The sequence below is a fragment of the Spea bombifrons genome, chromosome 6 (genome assembly GCF_027358695.1).
Source record: "Spea bombifrons isolate aSpeBom1 chromosome 6, aSpeBom1.2.pri, whole genome shotgun sequence".
NCBI lineage: Eukaryota > Metazoa > Chordata > Amphibia > Anura > Pelobatidae > Spea > Spea bombifrons.
The window spans coordinates 11,838,404-11,861,679 of NC_071092.1; the positions used below are offsets into that span (position 1 = coordinate 11,838,404).

The window sequence follows — 23,276 nt, forward strand, 5'->3', positions numbered from 1 at the left end:
TCTAAATTCAATGATTGTTCTACACTTTTAACATTAGAAGTACACATCATTTGCTGGCAGCTTAAGTTATTTAACTTAAATGTGGGAAAGCACAGGATTACCAACAACACAGGTCATTGACACAAGCCAATGTCAGTTGGCAAAAAAAGCAGGTTTACCAGAATGTTGAAACATGTTTGTCTTTCAAGTGAAATCCAGGATGAAAATTCAGAGTATGAAAGCACTAGAGAGAACAGATTACAGACATTCTGGTTGTGAAATGAACACCAAGGCGTGCTTTATCAAACTCTTTGTGTTGACCTCCGTAACTTGTTTACTGGTTTCTTCTGCAAATGGTGACAGTGATGGTAAGTTTGCTATTACTCATTATTTTTACTGTTTCATATATACTTTTAATGGCTCTTATTTGGCATAATTTAGATTCAAATCTTAGAGGGACACTCCAGACATCATACACACTATCCCTTTAATTGTGAAAAAAATAAAAGTTAAAGACATGGCCTAGTGAGAGTCTATATGAGTAGTGTGATGTATGCCGGAGATACAGAAACACTGACAAATTAGGTCATAATATACATACAGATGTTGTATAAATATAAAATAATATATAACTAAATGTATAAATAAATATATATAGGGTAGTAGAGGAGTGGAAAGCAGAAGTGATAGAGGTTAACAAATTTGAACATGCATGGCAGAGGCATATGGCTATCCTGAATCTAAGATGAGACCAAGGACTAATTAAAATTTGAGTCTTTAAAGCAGGCTAGATGGGCAGAATTGTTCTTATCTGCCATCAAATAATTTTATATTTCTTTGATTCAAATTTCTGCTTGGGTCTAGTTCCAATAGACATCTCATAAAAGAACAAGGTTTTCTAATATTTTTAACATGCAATGTTATTATTAAGAAGCATAGGCTGAGAGAGGGTGCTGGCAAATTCATAATATAATGCAGTGGAACCTAGGATTTTTTTGTAGTATACTGTGTCCTAAAGAAAACCTTGGCGTCTGTGGGACAACAATATTGTACATGTTAAAATGCATCTGGAATTTGCACTTAATACCTGAAACTGCCCATTTGTGTATGTTATTCTGCAGAGTCTTTTGAGGACTAGATAGACCTGAAGGCATTTCTGGGGCAGAGTGGCAAGCCAGGGGGCAGATGTGCATAACTGGGGGGGGGGCAGGTTGAAAAAAAGGAAATAAAAACAAAATATTTTTCTAAATCATAGCTTTTATTAAAAAAAATTGTTCACATAGTTTACATAAATTAACATTTACTGGTAAAACTTTTTTCCTATAGGGTCGTCTTATATTCAGGCTTTTTCTTTTTTTCATAAATTAATATTCAGACTTTGGGGGGTCGTCTAATAATCGAGCAAATATGGTATTACTTACCTGAAAACCACCCCAACTGCAATAGGGGGTGGTAAAGGATTTAGTCAGCATTTTAACTGACTGTTGCCTGTGAAGTAGGGGCTTAACTAGAAATCAAAGGGCACCTGTGTGAAAATTGTCTCAGGGCTCTGATACTTCACCAAGCAACATGCCCACAGTGCCACCCTTTGTCCCCAAACAGCTTGTCTGTGTCACCCATTGCTTCCCCTCTAACATACACTCTGGTACATATATGTTAACACACAAATTTACACATACTAAGACTCACTCAAATACACTAACACACATACACACACTTACAAATACATATCGATTCTTGTTTGCACACACTCATACATAGACATCCACGCACAAACTCATACATAGACATCCATGCTCAGAAACACTTATACATAGACATCTGTGCTCACACACACACCTAAACATAGACATCCATGCTCACCCACACCTAAACATAGACATCCATGCTCACACACACTTATACACAGACATCCATGCTCAGAAACAAATAAACAGACATCCATAATCACATTCACTTATGCATGCACATTCATTCTCACATATATACTCCATCTCTCCCACCCACACCTCTCCTGCAGCTTTCTCTGTGACTGCTTGCAGTCTGTATGAGCACCCTCAATTTCAAGTCATGTGACTTTATGTGGCCCCGCTGCTTTCCTGTCTCTTTGCGCTGGTTCAGAGTTGTTCAGAAAGGATCCTTTCGACCTGAGCCAGCACAGTCAAGTTTGGAGAGGCCCTTTCTAAACAATCATGAACCGGCACAAGGAGACAGAAACAAGTGGTTGCAGGGTTGGAGGTACAGGCCTTGTCGCAATTGCGACCCCTGTAGTTACGACACTGCACTTTCTGCTTTGCTATCTATTAGCATCACTCTAAGGTATTAATATTAAAAGGTACGTTTTAATTTCATTAGATATTGGGTCACTTGAACTTTTAGTCAGCATTTAATTCCTAATCATTTTGGTGCTTGCATCTTCCCTTGTGATGCTGCTGGCAACTGAGGGTGAATGCTTGTATGAACAGACCTCACATTTCACTGCTTTCTCTTGATCCTGCCGGCAATTGTTGCTGAGTGCCGGATATATCGTCATATGCAGGCATTCAGCATCAGAAGGGATCAGTAAAACGAGAGTCCTGTTTGATTGGATCTCGTGCTCCCTTTAATTTGTGCCGGTTAGAGGCAGAGCCTAATAAAAATGAAGAAAGTTTATTTTTATGTATATAACACCAACCTTGTTTTATTTATTTTTCCTTAAAGGTACCTGTAAAGTATCTGCTTTTAAACATGGACAGCACAAACCAAATAAAACATTGTTTAAAATTGGAGAACAAATGCAGTATGAATGTGATGATGGTTATGTTAGCCCAAAGAAAACAATTGTGGATACATTAGAATGTCTTTCATCTGGATGGTCATCTGTTTTGCAGTGTGCAGGTACATTATACTGGAGGTTAAATAAAGTAAATAAAATATGAATGAACTAGTGGATATGCCCTTAATTAAAATGATGTGCATGTCTTTATACTTTTCTTTCTTTCTCTCCCTTCCATTTCCTTGTTTTACCACAGTACGACAAATGCCAAATGTTACTATTACATAGTTGCCAACATTTGAAAACAAATCTAGGGAAACTTTGCAGAACAGCTATCAATTACTCGTAAAGGATTTAATCAGCATTTTTTTTGTTGAAAATGAGGCAGGGGCGTAACTAGAAACCAAAGGGCCTGGGAGGGAAATTGCCTCGGGGCCCTGCAACATGCAAGCAACATGTCCCACAGTGCCACCTTTGTTCCCAGAAAGCTTGTGAGTACCTCCTTTGCCCCAAGCAGCTTATCAGTGCCCCCAAACAGCTAGACTGTGCCATCTTTGCTCCAGTTTGTCTGTGCCCCAAACAGCTTATCTGTTCCATCTTTGCCTCCCCTTTTAACTTTCATTCTTTTTCTTTCATTTTCCTTCTAGTTTCTTTCTCTTCGTTCAATTTTCTTTCTTTCTCTCTCTCTTCCATTTTCTTTATAATTTTCTTTCTTTCTGGCAACAAAGGGAGCGCCAGGCAGCTATGGACAGGAAATAGACACGGAGGGCAACAGATAGAGGAGAGGTGTAATACCTGGAAATCACTTGTCAATGTGGGAATTCATTAATTGCTGGATTCATTGCAGGATCCAATTCGAGTGCAGCAAATACACTTTAATTGGTCCTTACCTTAAACCCTGACCAGTGCAACAGACAATTCCATCCGTGACAAGGCTATTATATAAGTAGAGTTGGGCAGGCGACAAATTGCAACTGGAGAGCCAAAACAATGTGTAGGCTGAGCCAAATTCAAGTTTTATTGCGCATCACTGGGTCTTATATTTGGACTTAGTGCTTTAAACACAGCAGCCCAAAATTGCTTGCTAACAGGGCACGGTCTTGTGAAAAAAGGTGTTTGTAAGAATCCAAGTAACCAAGTAAGGTGTGAGGTCTAACAGTAGGCAGAACAATATACAGAGTGGATAAGACAATTAGCAATCCTATTTAGAAGGATCAATTGCATTGCCTATTGTTATTACATTTGATACTATAATAACGGACAAATATATTTATCTCTCCATTTAGAAATTGAATGCACTGTACACCAAAAGGCTGGATTCTCTAACAAACGCACAAGCTACAAAAATGGTGAGGTAGAAAGTTTCTCATGTGATGATGGCCTAAAGCTATATGGATCAGAGGTCAGCCAGTGCTATTACTATGGATGGGACCCACCATTGCCAATTTGCGAAGGTACGTTTTTTGTAACATTATTTGCTAACTACGAGGGGCGTTCAAAAACTTTCCATACTTTTTTTAATATAAAACATATATATAAAAGTATAGAAACTATGTCCCTCGTATAATGCAACCGTATGCGTTCCCTGTTGAATGGAGAAGTGTAATATGTGCCTTTTGGCGCATATGTCTTGATTCCTTTCCTCTGTGTAGTAGCGCTGACTGAGTACACAAATGACATACCTGACAACTGTCCAGGAAAAAAATTATCCTAGCTTATGCGTCTTTCACCTCTTTACCTCCAGCTGATCTCATCAGCCGTGGCCCTCCAACAAGCTTTACTGAGTCTCTGCAGCTCAGTAAAGCTGTAGCTGAAATTGCAAATGCGCGTCTTCTTCTGTAGTGTCTTCTCAAACGGCTGGCCTCAGCACACACCCTCTTCCACGCTTTTGAGGAAGTGCTCTGTGAGGCCTTGGTCAGCAAAGCTGCGACTATGGAGAAGAGGACAGAAGAACGAAGACTGAAGAAAAAGACAGAAAGAGAGGAAGTATAGCTGCAGTAAAGAAGACAGGGACATGGAAGCAGTCAGCAAAGAAGGAAGGGAGACATTGAGAGAGAGTGAGAGCGTGTGAAAGTGAGTTAGCGTGTAAGACAGTTTAAGTGAGAGTGTGTAAAAGAGTGAGCATGAATACGAATGAGTGACAGCATGAGAGTATGAGAGCATGAATGAGTGAAAAAGTGAGGAAACATGAATAAGAGTAGGACAGCTTGAATAAGAAGTAGAGACCATGAGTGAGAGTTTGAGAAAGCACGAGAGAGTAAGTAAGAGTGTGCATGTGTGTGAAATGTTTGAGACTCTCTCAAACATCTCACACACATGCACACTCTTACTTACTGTGGAGTGAGAGTCAGTGTGGGAGTGTGAAAAGTGTGAAAGCGAAAGAGCGTGAGACAGCATGAATGGGAATGTGTGTGAGAGAGTGAATGAGATTGCAAGAGAACATGAATGGGAGTAAGTTTGAGTTGCAAGAACATGAATAAGAGTGAGTGAGAGTGAAAAAAACAATGAAATGCAAATGAAAATGATGATGGAAGATGGGAGCTATACTGTACCACCATCTGTGTCTGGCTCAATATATAGTGTTGGGAGATATGGTATACCACCATCATTGTCTAGCTCATTGTATAGTGGTGGGAGTTGTGCTGTACCACTGTTTATGTCTGGCTTGATATATAATGATAGGAGTTACACTGTACCACAATTTATATAGCACAAAATATGTGTGGCTGACTATATAATGATAAGCGTTATGCTGTTTAGTGTCTGGATCACTATTTAATGATAGGAGTTATGCTGTACTACCATCTGTGTCTGGATCCATATATAGATATGATTGATATGAGTCATGTTGTACCACATTATGTAGTGATAGGGGTTGTGGTGTACAACTCTCAGGCTATATATATATATATACTGATGGGAGTTCTTCCGTACCACCATCAGGCTCAGTATATAATGATGGTACTTATACTGTATCACCCTTCGTGTCTGTACTATACTGTATACTGATGGGAGTTATGCTGTACCCCTGCCTTTGTCAAGAGAGAAGCAGGAAGGGGAGAGGAGTGAGACAGAGGGGAGGGAGAGAGGCAAGGGAAAGAGAGATATGAAGAAGGGAGAGATAAGTTAGGCAACCAAAAAAGGAGAGAAGGAAGCAGTGCAAGAGAGGGTCATTTCAACGATAGGCACAAATGCTAATTCTTCAATATTGACTGAACCTGGAACAACTATCCATAGTTCTTTTTTAAAGTGCAAAGTATTTAAAACTTTAGTAAGTGTCAATAACAAATAACAACTCATTGTGCATGCTGTCTACAGCTAGATTTTTGATTTATGGATATTATTAGAAGCTTTTTGGGACATTGGTGCAAGAAAATTGCTGGAATTCCACAGGAAACAACTGCTTTTCTTCTCTTGTTTCATCTGTATCTTGATGCAATGCCCATTCTATGAAGATTGTATAAACGTGGAAAAATAATAAAAAATGTTGAGACATAAGGTTGTCACTTAACCTGTTATCTACTTTTGTTAATGTGCTGTCAGGTGCTGTAGTTAAGACAACCTTCTACACTTTGGTGTAACAGTGTCATCATCTTTGCCTTCCGAGGGACAATTTACAGGAATTGTGCCTCTTTCCAAGCATTTTCTTTTTTGTTTTGGCATCCTCTTGCCCTTCCAAGGGAGGTTTCACAGGTTTTCTTGGAGGTCAGCCTGGAGGGGGCTGGGACCTTGTCTGGGACAGCACCTAAAGAAAATACATAATGGATTTGTATATACTATATACTGTAATTGAAATTGATGATTTTTCTGCCTCTTTAGTATTAGGGCACATAGATACTAACACTGTACTATTCTCTTACAGACAAAAAAGACCAATGTCCACCTGTACCTCAGCCAAACAACACAGAAAAAAGCCCCTTCAAACAAAGCTATTCTAGAGGGGATAAAGTGCAAATAAAATGCCTGCCCAATTTCAGACTTCATGGGCCTGAATGGGTATTTTGTAAGGATGGAAGATGGACATCTCCTCCACAATGTGTTTGTAAGTACTTAATATGCTATTGGATCGATGCCTAACACCAGTGCTACTGAACAATAAAGGGTAGGTGATGGTATAGTTGTTCATTAACAGACACCTGTAATTAAAACATTTAAATACTTAAAGGAATTTAACAAAGTACAGAAGGTAAGCGTATTTGAAAGGAGGAACAATCTTAGAACAAGGGGTCATAGTCTAAAACTAGAGGGTCAGAGGCTTAGATGCAGTGAATGTAAAGTTCTACTTTACTTAGGGGGTAGTAGATAAATTGAACAATCTCCCAGGCGAAATGGTGGAGGATAATACAGTGGAGGAATTGCAAGGGATAAAGATTTATATTACTTTAGGAACTGAGCAAAGACTGATAGTGGTTTAAACTCCTTACATCAGTGAAAATGGGCATACTAGATGCTCACTCACCCATGGATAGTCAGGAGCTGAGGAGCAGGAATACAAAATGTAGTGGCAAGGTGGTAACCAAGTCTCCACAAAGGCATGGCGCAGTGAAGGTAGTCCAAAGGTTGGGCAGAGTAACTCTTATAGGGTAACAGAACAACCAAGTTGTGTTTATATAGGCCATTGTCATACCTGGCAGGCATGACTACAGCTACACGGGCTTCCAAAATGGATTAAAAGTAACTGGTATTTGTAGCTACGGCTAGCAGGTCAGTCAGTGCCCCCTGCAGCAAAATATCGCATTGTATGTATGGATATGAGTTACAATTAAAGTCCCACTTGTCCTTAAACAAAAATATATAATTTCTTTGTGTGAGTAATAAAACATGGAAACGGGGATATTGGTTAAACGTATGAATAAAGCCACAAAAAGCTAATTTTTAGGTTGTGAAATTACGTAGACTTAAAAGACTTAAAAGTAGACAAATTAAGATGGTTCATCATGAGTTTTAATAACATATTTGTGTTTATTTGGAATATTGTAGGGATAAATCAGAATTGTCCAGCACCCCCTAGAGTTCTCAATGGAGAAGCAAAAACCGAGATTAGGAACCAATATCCCCCTGGATCGTCAGTGGAATATCAGTGTCAGCAATATTACAAACCTCAAGGTAACCGGAAGATTGTCTGCCAAAATGGACAATGGTCAGATCCACCTGTTTGCTTGGGTGAGTGAACTAACATGTTTCATTTTAAGAGGATGTAGTCTTAGTATTTGCAATGTAGGTCTCATTGCTCATTTATGTAAAACATCATCATCAAATTTGTGGCCTGTATCACATGCCCAAATCATAAATGGATCTGTATTAGAAGTGATGTAACCCATTTTTGTCTTGTGCAATATGCTTTTTTAACTTTAAATTTTTTTTTCATTTTAATTTTTGTGCGGGTTTGCTTCCAACCTCTTTACTGCTGCTGCTCCCTCCCATTAGTAAATTAAATTTGTGAGCTTCTTATAAGAAAGAGACTTATCTTATCTATCCCCTTTGTGACCTTTAGGATGTCTTCAGAAATAATCGCTAGGTAACTGATGACGTAATGTGCCTATGGAAAATGCAGCTGCACGCTCCCGCCTCCCTTGTGCACCGCTACCTGTGGGCTCATGGTGAAGGGGACTGCTTTCCTTGCGAGACAGCACAAATGACCCAACCCTGAGCCCCTAGAGTCATGTGATTGCTATGATCACCAATCACAGCGATCGCATTCATCCATGTAACAAAGCCAATTGGCTTTGTTTCCATGTTCTGCATCTCACCTTGTTTTGTGCTGAGACAGAACGTTGTGATAAACTGTTGAGTGCCCTCAATTTTACCCCTGAGCCCTCCAAAACTATTTCTTGTGTGATCCAGCTGCCCCTTTTTTATGTGAATTAATAAAATCTCCAAAGTCCCACAGACATTGTACACAGTATATTTTAACCCCTTAATTGCCTTCCACTTTACCCCCTGAGAGCCCTTCCAGAACCTTTATATGTCCATAAAAAAAATAGATTTTAGGTGTTAAGCTTTAGTTTTTAGTTCCGTAGGTAGAGGGAATTTGGAGATATTGTAGCAGGCTGAAGTGTAAGGTTTAGTTTAGTGGATAGAGGGGATTTTCTGTTATTGCAGTAGGTTTTAGTGAAAGGTTTATTTTGCTGGGTAGAAGAAATTTGGGGATAGTGTAGCAGGTTTTAGCGTAAGGTTCAGTTTGGTGGGTAGAAGGAATTTGGTGTTATTGTAGCAGGTTTTAGTGAAAGGTTTAGTTTGGTGGGTAGAGGGAATTTGGTGTTATTGTAGCAGGTTTTAGCATAAGACTTAGTTTAGTGGGTAGAAGAACCTTGAGGATATTGTAGCAGGTTTAAGCAACGCCACTCCCGCAATGCAGAGTTTCCCGTAATGAGAAGAGGCACACAACCGAGCGAGTTCTCAGGCATGCTGAATTCTCCTGGCTGTTTTATAGGTACAAACAGTAAAATTGTTTGGGGCCAAATTTTGCCCTTACTAAACAAGAGGTTATCGTGTCTGGCTGGATAAGGTGTTGTCCGTTAAATCCTTGATGAGTAGTATGCACATGCTGCTTTGTAGAAGTCAGGAGAGGACGACAAGGTAAGGACAGCATGCATGAACATGCCCCAGGGGTACCCGCCATTAGTACTCTGACGAACGTGACACAGTTATGACAATGCACAAGAAATTGCTAGAGACAGAAGACAGAAAGGTTCTGTATGTTCTGTTGGCCATACACACCGAAGGGACAGTGCCAGCCACTTCCAAGTGAGGAAAATGACATGAGACTCGTTGGCAAGCATTTTTCTAGCGGGATTACCCCCACTGCCACTAAAAGGTCTCCCCAGCAGCGGTGCAGAGTGTGCGCAAAAAAGTAGGCCTGTGTATTCGTATTCAGGAGAACATCAAAACAAACATCATTGTTGCTTTTTCATTGTACAAATAATCAAATAATAATACGGAATAAACTAATATGGCGGCGAGTGAACATACTCGAAGACGAAGCACAACACTAAGAATCTTTAAGTTCCCCTTCGTAAATACCTCCTAGCTAATATTCCTGGTCCCTTACCCCATACAAGTCACTGCTTCTAGCCTACCTTAAGCCTTCGTAGCATAGCAGGGGTAAACTGGAATACGTAGGATCGCACCTTTAAGGTTCTTCAACTCTTGCCGCCAAAGCCATTGATCTCCCCAGGCCAAGTTGCTCCGGAGTGTGTCTTGCCCTGCCCTTTGCCAGGGAGACTCAAATCCCTGTTCCTCCCAGGTCAATTTGCTCAGAGCAGCTGTGTGAATCTGGAGTTAAAAATCCATAAGAGCTACTCTATTGGTTGCTGCCAGGGGGCTCATATGGCATCAACCAATGAAGAGCAGCTGCCGGGAGGCTTGTCTGGCATCAGCCAATGAAGAGCAAATTTGGTTGGGTTATTTTGAACTGTGGGCTGCTAAACCTTTAAAAAAAACTGGTACAGTTTTAAGTTTGGAACCTGAAATCTCCTTACATATGCTCCCAGAGAGTCTTTTTTTTCATGTGGGTGGGATATCTTTAAATTGCTTTAAATGGGTGGGGTGAGTGTCTTCTTGCATACATTCTGATGTATGCCCTGTGACATCCAAATGCCATAAAATATATGCCCATACCTAGGAACTTTAGGGCTTATGAGAAATAATGACCCTCCTACAGGGTTATTCTTTTACGGAATGTGTGACGAATAAAGCACAAATACAAGCGTATAGAAAAATGGATATTTATATTGAATTAGGTCAATGTTTCAGGTTATAAAACATATAACATACAGAAAACATTTGATAATAATACAAAAGGGATACTCAAGCACATTCTTGGGAAACCTCCCTCAGCTCACAGGCTTCTCCCGAACACCATCTGGCACAGCTTCGTTCTGAGTCTCCTGACCCAGAACACTTCTTTTCACTGCGCCCTCTTTTCTTAGACTCTCTATTGCAACCCTTAACTAGTCACCCCAGAATTCCTTGTACCTCCCAGAAAGGGGTTCACCTGAACCCTCTTCCCAGAGATTTCTTGTATGGAGGAGATAGGCAGTCTATGTGAAAACACACACATCTATGTTAAAATACATCTCCTGCTTCAGGTGTCTGACTCCCTTGGGGGTATCCCGTCTCTGTTGGAGCCTTTGTTCCAAAACCTGTGTAGTGCAAATGACCTTACATTGTAAAATCAGATATCTCACCTTACAGAAACCCAAATCTTCACAAAAACATTATGCAAAAAACATAATATCACATTTTAAAGGCACCCTTCATTTAGAACAGGCCGCTGATGAAGGTGGGCTGCCCTGCTGAGGTCAGAAGGTGTTCTCGCTGATGTCAGGAGGCATTCCTGTTGATGTCAGGAGGTGTTCCCACTGACCTTCCCCATTTATAGGGGAAATGGGCGGGGGGTGTTTCCCGTCAAGACCCCGCTCCTGCAACTCGGAGGGTTTGGGTCTTGACCCGGAAAAGCGGTTCCCAGGTATGCCTATGCATATGGGATATTTCTGTAATCTAGGTGAATTTCTCTATAATTGCACTACACTGAAATCTTAAGCAAGGCACAAGTGTTTGTTAAAAAAGCACAGAATATTTTGGCAGAAATTAAGTATCCAAATGTCCCTAAGGAAATACCCCAGGGTGTCTGCTTTCTAAAATTATACATTGTGTGGGTACTTCACATGTTCTCTATTAGTGTTAAAATGCAGCTTTGAAACAATGATGTATACTTTCTAACATGTGTCCTGTACTTGTCAGAAATATCGGAAAAGTCTACATAAACAAGACAATTAAATTATGTGAGGTTTTGTCAGACAAATTATGTGATGTTTTGTTTATCTATTTTACTGGCAATTTACATATGGATTTTTTTTTATTTTATGTTTTTTTTTTAATTTTGATAATAACTATTGGACTATACTTATATAAATGACATCCAAAGAAAGCTGTGTTGGAAAGGGGAATTACGATTGAATACTGATGTGGTAAAAGTTGCAAAAAGGTTACTAAGGGGGTAAAACTCCTCTGCACAAAGAAAATATCATGATTTATAAAAAAAAGACTACAGATAAACATGTAAATTTTATATACAAAAATGTCTTATTTTCCTTATTAGAACCTTGCACTGTAAACCAGAGAGAAATGCTAAAGCATAACATACAACTCAGGTGGACGGAAGTAAATAAACTGTATTCAGAGCATGACGACGCTGTGGAGTTTGTATGTTTACCAGGATTTCAGATACAATCTTCTTCAACTATGAGAGTCAAATGCAATAGGGGGAATTTACTCTATCCCAAATGTGATAAACAAGGTAAGTGTAATCATTTGGGTTATTGATGGTCAGAAACAAAATGGTATGATGGTATTTCCCCGAAACTTAACTCGCAGTACTTAAAATCTAGACTTAAGCATCAATGTATTTAAAAAGATGGGGGCAACTTTTAGCCTGGGGGTGAGGCTAGCCAACTGACTAATTCAATAGTAGTGCAATAGCAAAAAATACATTCGGCACATAACACCTGTTTATGAACATTATCAAGTGTTCTAAGACAAAGATTAACCAAAAAGGACTAAATTGAAAATGGTCATATAGGCAGTGGCTTATTAGTCATATCCTGTCAGCGGCCAGAAGTAAACTATAGAAGTTGTGCCGACTCTGTAGAATCCCCCATGGTTTTAATGGACTGGTTGGGACCGGCCCATTGAGCAGCAGCACTACAGGGAGCCTGGCCTCCCAATAGTATGATTGCCCCCCAGTTATAAACTAGAGGCGCTGCCGTGCCCTTGAGCCTTGAATCCTAGAATAAGCCAGTGCAGAAAGTGGTAAATTAAAATGGTTCACTATAGGTCCTAATGACATATTTGTGTTTATCTGGAATATGGCAGGGATAGGTCAAAATTGTCCAGCACCCCCTCGAGTTCTCAATGGAGAAGCAAAAACCGAGATTAGGAACCAATATCCCCCTGGATCGTCAGTGGAATATCATTGTCAGCAATATTACAAACCTCAAGGTAACCTGAAGATTGTCTGCCAAAATGGGCAATGGTCAGATGCACCTGCTTGTTTAGGTAAGTCACTATTCTTCTTTAATTTGGCAGTCGGATTATAATTATTATTATTATTATTTGCATTGTATTTTCCACACCTAGAAAATTAAACAAATCACAGAAGCCAGGGCGTAACTCTCCAATTGCTAATTAGGAAAATCAATCCAACCCCAGACTTAAAATATAATGTTTATTAGTAAAATAATGAAGCAGGGTTAAGCACAGAATAAATCTTCTATGTTGATGATGTTGACAGTGCTGTATCAAGATCCCTCTTTTTGACCTTAAGCCCGTGGCAGCATTGAATGCATTCAATCTTTTATGAGCTTCTGGGTATAAGATGCAATTTACAGCACCTTGGACGACCACACTATAAACTCAATTTATTCCTGTCCATTTTCAATGCTAAAGATTCAGTAATATGAAATGCACCGAATGGAGATGTGCATACATTGTTAAACATTAAATACAGTAATAAATACTGCAAACATGTAATTTCATATACAAAATCTTTATCAGAACCTTGCACCGTAAACCAGAAAGAAATGCTGAAGAATAACATACAGCTCAGGTGGACGGAAGTAAATAAACTGTATTTGGAGCATGACGAGGCTGTGGAGTTTGTATGTGTACCAGGATTTCAGACACAACCTTCTTCAGCTATGAGAGTCAGATGCAATAGGAGGAATTTACTCTATCCCAAATGTGATAAACAAGGTAAGTGTAATAATTTGGTTAGACACAAATGATATGAGGGTACAGTAATTCCTGGAACTTAACTAGCAACCATTAGAAGGAGGTATTCAAGTGCTACAGTGTAACAAGTATTTTGGCTATCTGCAGTTGGGTCTAGCGGGCTGCACACCAAGTATTAACCCCGTAAGGACAATGGGCGTTCCCTAAACCCATTGAAAACAATGCATTTTGAGCCCGTACATGTACGGGCTTTGTCATTAAAGGGTTAATCCCACAATATGCAAAACAGAAAAAAGAAAGAGATTGAGTGAAAAGGAAACTAAATCAGAGAATAGGAATTTAGAGTAACATAGAAGAGTGAAAGAGAAAAGCACAAAATGAGAGAGAAAATGAAGAGAGTGGCAGAAAAGGAACAGAGAGAGCAGCTGCCACACAGGATCACTAAGGGTTAAAGCAGGAAAAAGAAAGGAGAAAAGAGGGAAAAGATTGAGAAAAAAAAACTGATAGGGAGAGAAGGGAGAAACAGAGTGAAAAGGAACAAAGAGAGAGAGAAGGAAGTGAGAGGAAAATAGGAAGAAGAGAAAAAAACAAGAAGACAAAAAAATCAAGGAAGTGTTAGAAAATAAAGATAAAGGGAAAAGGGACAACAGATGGGTTAGTTTGAAAGTTTTTGTGTAAATGAAATTCGTATTTTATGGCACATGTGCCTGTGTAAAGGGTAAGTGAATGCTAGGATGTTTGTGTGTAAAGGGTAAGATGTGTGTGCATAAGGTTAGGTCCTTCAATAAGTTCGTAAAACATTTCCACCATGTCTATCCCACTGTCTAATGTCATTATTTAGATTGCTGGAAGATATGTGCACCCAGTTGATGTTTGCTTATGTGAAATAAAAGGAGCTGCCCAGGTTTTCTGTAATACAGGAATACTTGCCTTGCTTGCTCCTCATAAGGAGTTGCCTAATAATATAGCTTTATGTCCATGAGGAAGTGATCACGAAATGCATAAGCTGTGTGTTTCTCTTTTATAATGTTTGCCTTTTAGATAGGGATGGTAAAGTCTATAAAAGCTTCGGTTTTAATAATGAGGATAATTATGTACCATTTGCAACAAATGGAACAATAATGCTTAAGACAGAGCTTTGTCTTCAACTATTAGACTGTCTGGAAAATGAAAGTCAGTCTCTGGGAGCATATGTAAGGAGATAAATATCTAAAACATTACAGATTGGCAACAAAGCAAGAGAATGATAATTTTTATTCTTGGGGCAAGACATGCCAAATTGGCCATTATAAGCATTCAAACACCAATGTTAATGTGCATTAGCCCATCTTGGGTAGCATTTACAAAAATGAAGTACAAAAAGAATCCAGAAAGGGAACACTGATATGATACAGTTATCATAAGTGTTGCTTAAAGTGGGAAAATAACCAGTAAATCTAGTAACCAGTGAAATTAAAACAAGAATACGTTCCCAAATTCCAGACTGGAATGTAGAAATAAGCATACCTGGGAACTTCTCGGACCCTTGCGGGACGCGGCCAGGACTGCACTCTGACATCAGTGGGCGGTCCCACTGACACCGGGGGCGTTCCCGCTGACACCGGGGTGTTCCCGCTGACATCGGGGGCGTTCCCGCTGACATCGGGGGCGTTCCCGCTGACATCGGGGGCGTTCCCGCTGACATTGGAGGGGACCACCCCCATATAAAGGAAAAAATGGGCGGGGAGAGGGGTGTGTCAAGACCCCACTCCCGCGACCCGGCAATCTCCGGGTCAAACCTGGAGAGTTCCCAGGTATGGAAAAAAGGCACATTTTAAGGTAAGGTGTATGCCTATTCACAGCCAATGAAGACTTCTACAACAATCACTCTGAAGTTTATGGACATGCTTGGGAACTCCCTGGATTCTACCCAGATGGACTGAAAATCAGAGCTGATTACTAGGCCTCTGAGTCAATACTCGTTAAGGACAGTTTTATTTTAAATTTTTTTGTACCCTTCGTGACAATGGCGTGTTTTAACATTTCATGTTTAGCTGTAATTTTCCCATTTAGTGTACTGATACAAGTTATATACCGTATTTGCTCGATTATAAGACAAGGTTTTTTTCAGAGCAAATGCTCTGAAAAATACCCCTCGTCTTATAATCGAGGTCGTCTTCTAATTAGACCTCAAAAAAATGTCTGCTGGGGCCAAGCTGCTTACCGGTGCTTTGGTCCCGAGCAGCGTCTCTTCTATTAGCAGCAGGAAGCTAGCAGAGTCCAGAGTGTCACATAATTCTGCCTCCCCCTCCTTCATCTGGGGGCGGGGCCAGAGAAGTTGCTCGCACAGCCGGGCCCCTGCAGAAGTCTGCGAGTGGGAGATCTGCAGTTCAGGTAAGGGGGTGGGGGGTTTGAGCGTGTGTGTGTGTGTATGTGTGATTAATGGAATGAATGAGTATTTAAATGTTTGTGAATGAGTGTGTGTGTGATAGCATGGATGTGTAAGGGGGGGGGTGGTAGCATGGCATAGGGAGGCTGTACTCAAACTCCTATCATCCCCAGGTTCCAGCATGTGCTGGCTGCCTAGGCTTGATAGGAGTTTGATTGCTGTTAGCAGTTATATATATATATATATATATATATATATACCTCCAGAAATGCCTTTTAACCCCCTATATGCCACTCTGGCATATCATGGGGCAGAGTGGCATATAGGAGGGCATAAGACATTTCTGGAGGCAGAGTGGCATATAGAGGGTTAAAAGGCACATCATGGGGCAGAGTGGCAAATAAAGGGGGATTAAGGCATTTCTGGGGGCAGAGTGGCAACCTTGGGGGCAGATGTGCATAACTGGGGGGGCAGGTTGGCAAATAAAAGGAAATAAAAAAATATATATTTTTCTCAATCATAGCTTTTATTAAATATGAAAAAATTGTTTACATGAATTAATATTTACTAGTAAAACTTTTTTTCCTATAGGGTAGTCTTATATTCAGGCTTTTTTTTTTCTTCCTAAATTAATATTTAGATTTTGGAGGGTCGTCTTATAATCGAGCAAATACGGTATATATATATAATTTTCAGAACAAGAAGGGATTTGTTTACATACCATTATTTTGATCATATCATCTAACTTATTGTAAAATAATTACAAAATATTGCGTAAAATTAAAAATAGGACTTTTTCAGATGTGTACTTGAAATGTTTTTACTTATCTACAAAAGCAAATCATCTGTGCATTCTACTATATGTCCTAGGTTTAGTTTGTCTCTACGGTTTTTTACAGTTTTACGCCTGTGCCAGCCGGGTTGGTAGTTTACAGTTATGTAAGTCGTTGTTAACAATTTAAGGGTTGCAATTTTGCTAACACTTGTTAGTTATATTTAAGGCTTGCACGTGTCACAAGTGGGTCAGGTGGTGCGGCACGTGCATCGCCATATTATATATTATGTTTATATTGTGTTTGCAAATAATGTACATTTCTACTTTAAATAAAGTTATTTATACCTGTGTCACGGTGCGGAAGGCGTAAAGCGGACTGCACCGTGGCCAAAAATTTTCCATAGTTGACTTATAATAAAGCATTATATTATTTTACTTTGTGTTTGTGTATTTATTTTGGGGAAAAAGAGGGCGACGCATTGACGCTACCTCAGTCAGGATACAGTGAACAAGGCGGTACACACGGGACCCTCCTCATTTGTTTTTTTTGAGCACAGATAATTTTGTAAAGTTTCCTTTTTAAAGGAATACTACAAGTACAACATATATCATGGCCTTTCACTTTTCCTATATCGTAATTGTTTTGGAATGACAATAATATAGAAACGTTTTTGATTTTCAGGCTCATGCTTATTATCAAAAGAAACAATGTTGGCAAATTTTATTAAATTGAAAGATTCCAATGTGGAAATTGAAGAAGGGAGCCGTGTGGAATTTCAATGTATTGAATATATGGTTCCAGAGCAAACACTCATAGCTACATGCAGTCAAGGCAAAATAATTTACCCACGTTGTATTAAACAGAGTAAGTTAGATTTAACTCTCATCTCTAAAGCACATCGATACAGATTTCTGGGGCAGGCAAATATGATACAACTACACCCCTATATGCCACTCTGCCTCCCTGATATAACTTCTAACCCTCTATATGCCACTCTGCCTCCATGATATTCCTTTTAACCCCCTATATGTCACTTTGCCTCCAGAAACCCCTCTTACCCCATACGCAACTCTTACCCTCCCCCGACTTACCAGTGCTGCCCTAGACTTGTCCCTGTGCTTCAGACTCCCTGGTGTCTAGTGGGGCAGCAGGCGGAGGTCTGCGTGATGCGTGTAGACAACCTCCGCTGCTGCTGCCGGCACTTTCGCCGTGGCTTCTATGAATGAGCACGGGAAAGTCATGTGACGCATTTGCTCTGAAAAAACCTCGTCTTATAATCAAGCAAATATGGTACTATCACTATAAATTCTATAAATTCTATTCTATAAATAAAATGTAAACATACCTATCCTAATCCAGCTTCTATCTCAATTTTTCAGAATCGTGCATATTATCAGAAGTAATGGTCCAAAAAAATAACTTAGTCCTTACAGGGGCTGTTAGTAAGGACATGCGGTATGATCATGGAGCAAAAATAAGCATCAGATGTAAACCTGGATACTTCCTTGTAACGTTTTCTTCTTTTAAAGTGGAATGTTACAACGGAATAATGACTTACCCTGCATGTTTTAATGAAAGTAAGTATGTTAATAGAACTACATAAATAAATGTTCATTTTATTAATGCTGCATAACAGGGTTAATGAAATTGTGTGTAGTTAGTCAGCATCTCCCTTAATTGTCACTTATTAGCTAAAATAATGAAGTGCTCAACTTCTTAGTTCTTATATGGGATCTAGCCCATCATACCATAATGTGGCATAGTATTTTTTTAAGGATACATATACAATATTGTTTTGGCATAGTAAACAAATATAATGTGTGTAATAATGATTTTATTCCAGATCGTTAATTAGAACCATAGAAACTGCCAAACAGTGTTTTTTCTGAAAAATAACTTCTTATTTTCTATAGCATAGCATATATTTAGCTACTTCCAACCTGTGTGTAATTCCTTAATGCATATTACAAACCCCAGAATTTTCTGTTTTTATCTTTTTATGTTAAGTTAAATTTAAAAGACAAGACAGATTTTTACATCAAGCCTTATGATGTGTTTGATTGCTATGTATTAAAATAATATATGGTTCTTCAGGTCTACATATAAACTTAATATAAACTTAATATACCTTTGCTTTATAGAGCCCTGTCGAATAAATCAAGATAGATTGGATGAAAAGTTTTTGGAGCTTCATCCTGACCACCAGGACAAAGTATTTTATCACAATGAAGAGATTATCAAGTTTGTGTGCAAGGCAGGATATTCTAGTCTCTCTGATCCATTTGGTAAATGCATTAAAGAGGAGATTTTTTACCCCACCTGCCAAGAAAGTGGTAAGTATTACGGTCTTTAAAGGGAGCTAATACAAATTATTTTACTGATGTTGCTACTGGTGAATTTTATTCACCTAACTTCACCTATAATATTAATTTCTTATATATATTTCCTATAATATACATTTCTTGCAGCATATAAATAATATTTAGTACTGTTGAAAATGTAAGTTCAATAATGCGAAAAGGATGATATTTTCTGCACATAGTAATGAATAATGTCAATGAATATTTTAGGGTTTTGTTTGATAAATTATATCCTCCCTTTCCTCACAAGACCCTCCTGCTCCCTACATGGCTCCATTCTTTTTCTCACTGGCCCCACATCCATCAGTAGCTGGCACCATCTTCCATGACCATATTCCTGGTTACCATCATGAAGATTCTATAACTCCCCAAATGTATTAACTAAATGGCTCCAATACCGTTACTCATGGAAACCTTGACATGTCATTTAAAGATGTACCTAATGAAGTCACCTGCATTCACCCATAACATACTCATAGCAGAAGCCCCAATCAGCAGTATTATATATGATCACAGCCAGTGGCGACTCTAGAAACAATATATAGGGGGGGCACACAAGATACCACAGTCAAACTGGGGGGGCATTAATAATTTCCAAAAGCAATGTGCTATGGAATTATACTTTTGTTATTGCGCTAAAATAATATCATTCAACATGGGAAGCCTGAAGCCACAATTGAGTGCGACTAATCCTTGAAATAAATATTATAACACAATAAATAACTTTTCCACTAAATGATTTCAGGGCCTTGAATGTTTTGTCCCCTGAAGTCACTACAACTTCAAGAGGGCATTTTATCTCTGGATAAATATAAATTAAATAATTCCTACTGTAAGTTAAGTGCCAGGAAACAGATGACCAAACACACACACCAACACGGGCTCTGTCACACCAACACCCAGACACACACATCAGGACAGGCTCTGCCACACCGACAACCAAACACACACACACGAGGACAGGCTCTGCCACACAGACACCCACACACATCAGGACAGGCTCTGCCACACCCACATCCAAACACACACACACCAGGACAGGCTCTGACACACTGACACCCAAACACACACCCTAGGACAGGCTCTGCCACACCGACAACCAAACACACACACACCAGGACAGGCTCTGCCACACAGACACCCACACACATCAGGACAGGCTCTGCCACACCCACATCCAAACACACACACACCAGGACAGGCTCTGACACACTGACACCCAAACACACACCCGAGGACAGGCTCTGCTACACTGATAACCAAAACACACAAACAGCAGGACACAATCTACGTCACAGACGTCTACATCAGAATGGATTTTTCACACTGCATTGTCGTTTATACCCCCCTTAGTGTATTTGTATAGATCAAATCAATACATGGAAACAGAAGCATCAATACACAAGGGGGCAGCTAGCTAGGTTTCAGCATGTACTGGCTGACTTGGCATGATAGGAGTGTGATTCCTAACAGCAATCACAGTCCCATCATGCCTAGGTTCCAGCATTTACTGGTTGGATGTGTAAATGCTGGAACCTAGGCATGATGGGACTTTGATTGCTGTTAGCAATCACACTCCTATCATGCCAAGTCAGCCAGTACATGCTCGAGGTGCGGCCCTGCCTTATCACTTTCTAACCCCCTCTCCCTACTCACTATCTACCCTCCCCCTTTGTAGTTGTCTCACCTTTAGGTCCAGCGACGGGAGCACGAGGCTTCTGTCTTCGTTCTCTGCTGCGGTGGCCGCTGCTTCACCGCTGAGCGGTGCCGGCATTTCATCCTGAGCGCCGAAATATGACGTCATATTTCGGCGCTCAGGATGAAATGCCGGCACCGTGACGGAGGTAGAGGCCTCGTGGAGGAGAATGGGGGGCGCCGAGCGGTTGCTAGGTGCCCTTCTCTCTCCTCCGCATAAAAAAAAAAAAAAAAAAAAGACGGGATTTAAAGTCGCATTGCGACTTTATGCCAAATTCGGCAGGGGGGCAACAGGGGGGGGCAAGGATTAACATAGGGGGGCAATTGCCCCCCCTTGCCCCCCTGTAGTGACGCCACTGATCACAGCAGTGTAGAATAGGAAGGAGTCTGCTCCAGACTGTCTGACCCTGAGATTGGGGGAAACTCTGAGAATCAGGGTCAAACCCTGAGAGTTCCCGGGTATGGTTCCCATATGGAGAGGGATGGGGAAAACACAGATGGAGTACACCTGACAAGTTCCAATGTATTTTAATACAGGGATTATCATTCTTTTATTCATGCCTATATGGAGTATCAGTATAGAACACATTGAACTACCATTGTTTAACTCAACAAAAAGTTATTATAGTGATCAAATATTGATTAAAGGACATAAAGACCCATAATGATCTAAATTATAATATCAAAATGGCTTGCTCCACCTTTTCAGCCGATCTGTCACTTTTCCTATATCTTTTTAAAGTAATATTGTTTATAGAGTAAATTCTATGAATCAAAGGTCTGTTTTATATGAATACTATGGTGAAAGTTATCCTAGCGTCCTGTTCTTAAGACCTGCTTCTGCTAGGAACTGATTATTCCTCCCCATTAAGATATTTCTCCTGTACTGTTTAGTTGCTGATTGTTGTTGGTTCAGGCAGCCTTTGTAAGGGTGGGTAAGAATAAGTTGGATAAGATTTGCTCAGATAATGTTGGTTCTGCCACAGGCTGCCATTAATCTAAGCATCCATAATGCAATCTTTAAACTAATTAATTATTTCTAAAACACCTGCACTGATTGAGAAACAAAAAGCGCAAGCTATAGGCAGTCTATATAAATAAGTGTATTTATGCTACATTTTTGACAACATAGTTCCCCTCTGTAACATATGTGATCATGTGATATGGTCCATCAGCACACCAGTTGCCATCCTTCTATGTTTCATTCTAAAATTGTGCACAAACCCTCATTGTAAATAAGTCTGATTTAATACCCTTTCCACTTGCTTTCTCGTTTTACTGTTTTTCAGGATAATATTAGAGCAAAGTGGAACTAAGAAGAAGGAACTAGAACGAGACAATATTTCCAATTTAACATATTCTCTACAGTAAGGCTGTATAATACATTAACTGGAAAGTAGCTCAGGCGTCTCAAACAAGAACTCACCAGCTGCTACAAAATACCTAAACTATGAGTTTATTCACTAAAAACAAAGATTGCTGGAGAGTTCTGGTTTTAACTCCGCAAACTTCACTATTTATTATGAATGGCCAAAACTGGTAAGTTTCTCTTGCATGTAGGGTTGAGTTGACCCTGAATAATACTTGAAGAAATCTTGCTGATTTTACAATACCTTACACAGGGCGTACCTGCAGCAGATGCTTACATGGGTTTGGACCTTCATAGTATACAGCAATGTCATGGAGATGAGGCCTTACGTGAATAAATCCCTATAACCAGAAAAAAGAGTGATGCGTATGTCTTTATTTCAACACAACTAACCTACCAAAAGAAGATCTGAAAAACAAATGGGGAGCACAAAATAATATATTGATAAAATACTTGAAAAATATGCCTAATCTATTTTATAGTAGCGCTATACATTTTTAATTAATCATAAGTAGTGCTCATAATTTGAGTGGGTATATTGTATCAATTAATAATGATAATAGAATGATGTTATTTGCCCTTCATTTGTTTTTCAATTTATGGGTAAAATAAGCAATAATAAAACAAGGGTGTTGTTTTCCATTACTGTGGTTCGGTATGAGAGACAAATGCTTAGCAAAGCATTTTGGAAATCTAACCTTGATCTTGGGTTAACTTGCTCTATTTTCACATTTAGTAAATACTCCTCATAGTGGATATAATAACTATAGGATGATTAATATTTTATGTAACAATAGTTCTGTTCAGTTTAGCTTTTAGTTAAATGATATGGAATATAATACAATAGAACATTTCAACATATTTGAATAGTTTAGGGTAGATTGAGTATTAGCATGGCGTGCTAATTCATATTTACATAAGTATCTGTTTTCCCTGGATCAACATTACAAATGAAAATGTTAAACTGTTATGGCTCTGAATGCATGCGTTCAGTCTTTTCTTTAAAATATAAATGCAATCCCGTCAATTGACAATGCATTCCACTGCCCTGACAGCTAGAAAACAAACAAAAGCCAATCCCTTGATTTGCTTAATATGAAACCTCTTTTTCTCTAACCTTAGAAGAAGCCCAATGTTTTCTGTAACCTCATATATGTGAAAAGATCCCCAGGGTGGTCTTTGGGTTGCCCTTGAATATACATACCTGAGATCTTCTAATCCATTCATTAGTTTTGTTGAC

The 23,276-nt window shown here is 39.4% G+C and overlaps 1 protein-coding gene across 2 annotated transcripts; it reads left to right on the forward strand.

Annotated features, from left to right (window-relative positions):
• The first annotated feature begins 238 nt into the window (after nt 1-238).
• Nucleotides 239-22,064, forward strand: LOC128501008 (complement factor H-related protein 1-like). 2 transcript variants are annotated; one of them, XM_053470388.1, is made up of 12 exons: nt 239-347; nt 2,680-2,856; nt 4,021-4,188; nt 6,597-6,776; nt 7,715-7,897; nt 11,838-12,035; nt 12,611-12,793; nt 13,292-13,489; nt 17,294-17,476; nt 17,992-18,189; nt 18,754-18,945; nt 21,957-22,064. In XM_053470388.1, exons 1-12 carry the CDS (start codon nt 260-262, stop codon nt 21,959-21,961), a joined length of 1,953 nt encoding a protein of 650 aa, XP_053326363.1. In that variant the 5' UTR covers nt 239-259; the 3' UTR covers nt 21,962-22,064. The 2 variants fall into 2 exon arrangements, with proteins under 2 accessions (XP_053326363.1, XP_053326364.1); XM_053470389.1 differs by lacking the exons at nt 12,611-12,793; nt 13,292-13,489.
• Nucleotides 22,065-23,276: the final 1,212 nt, after the last annotated feature.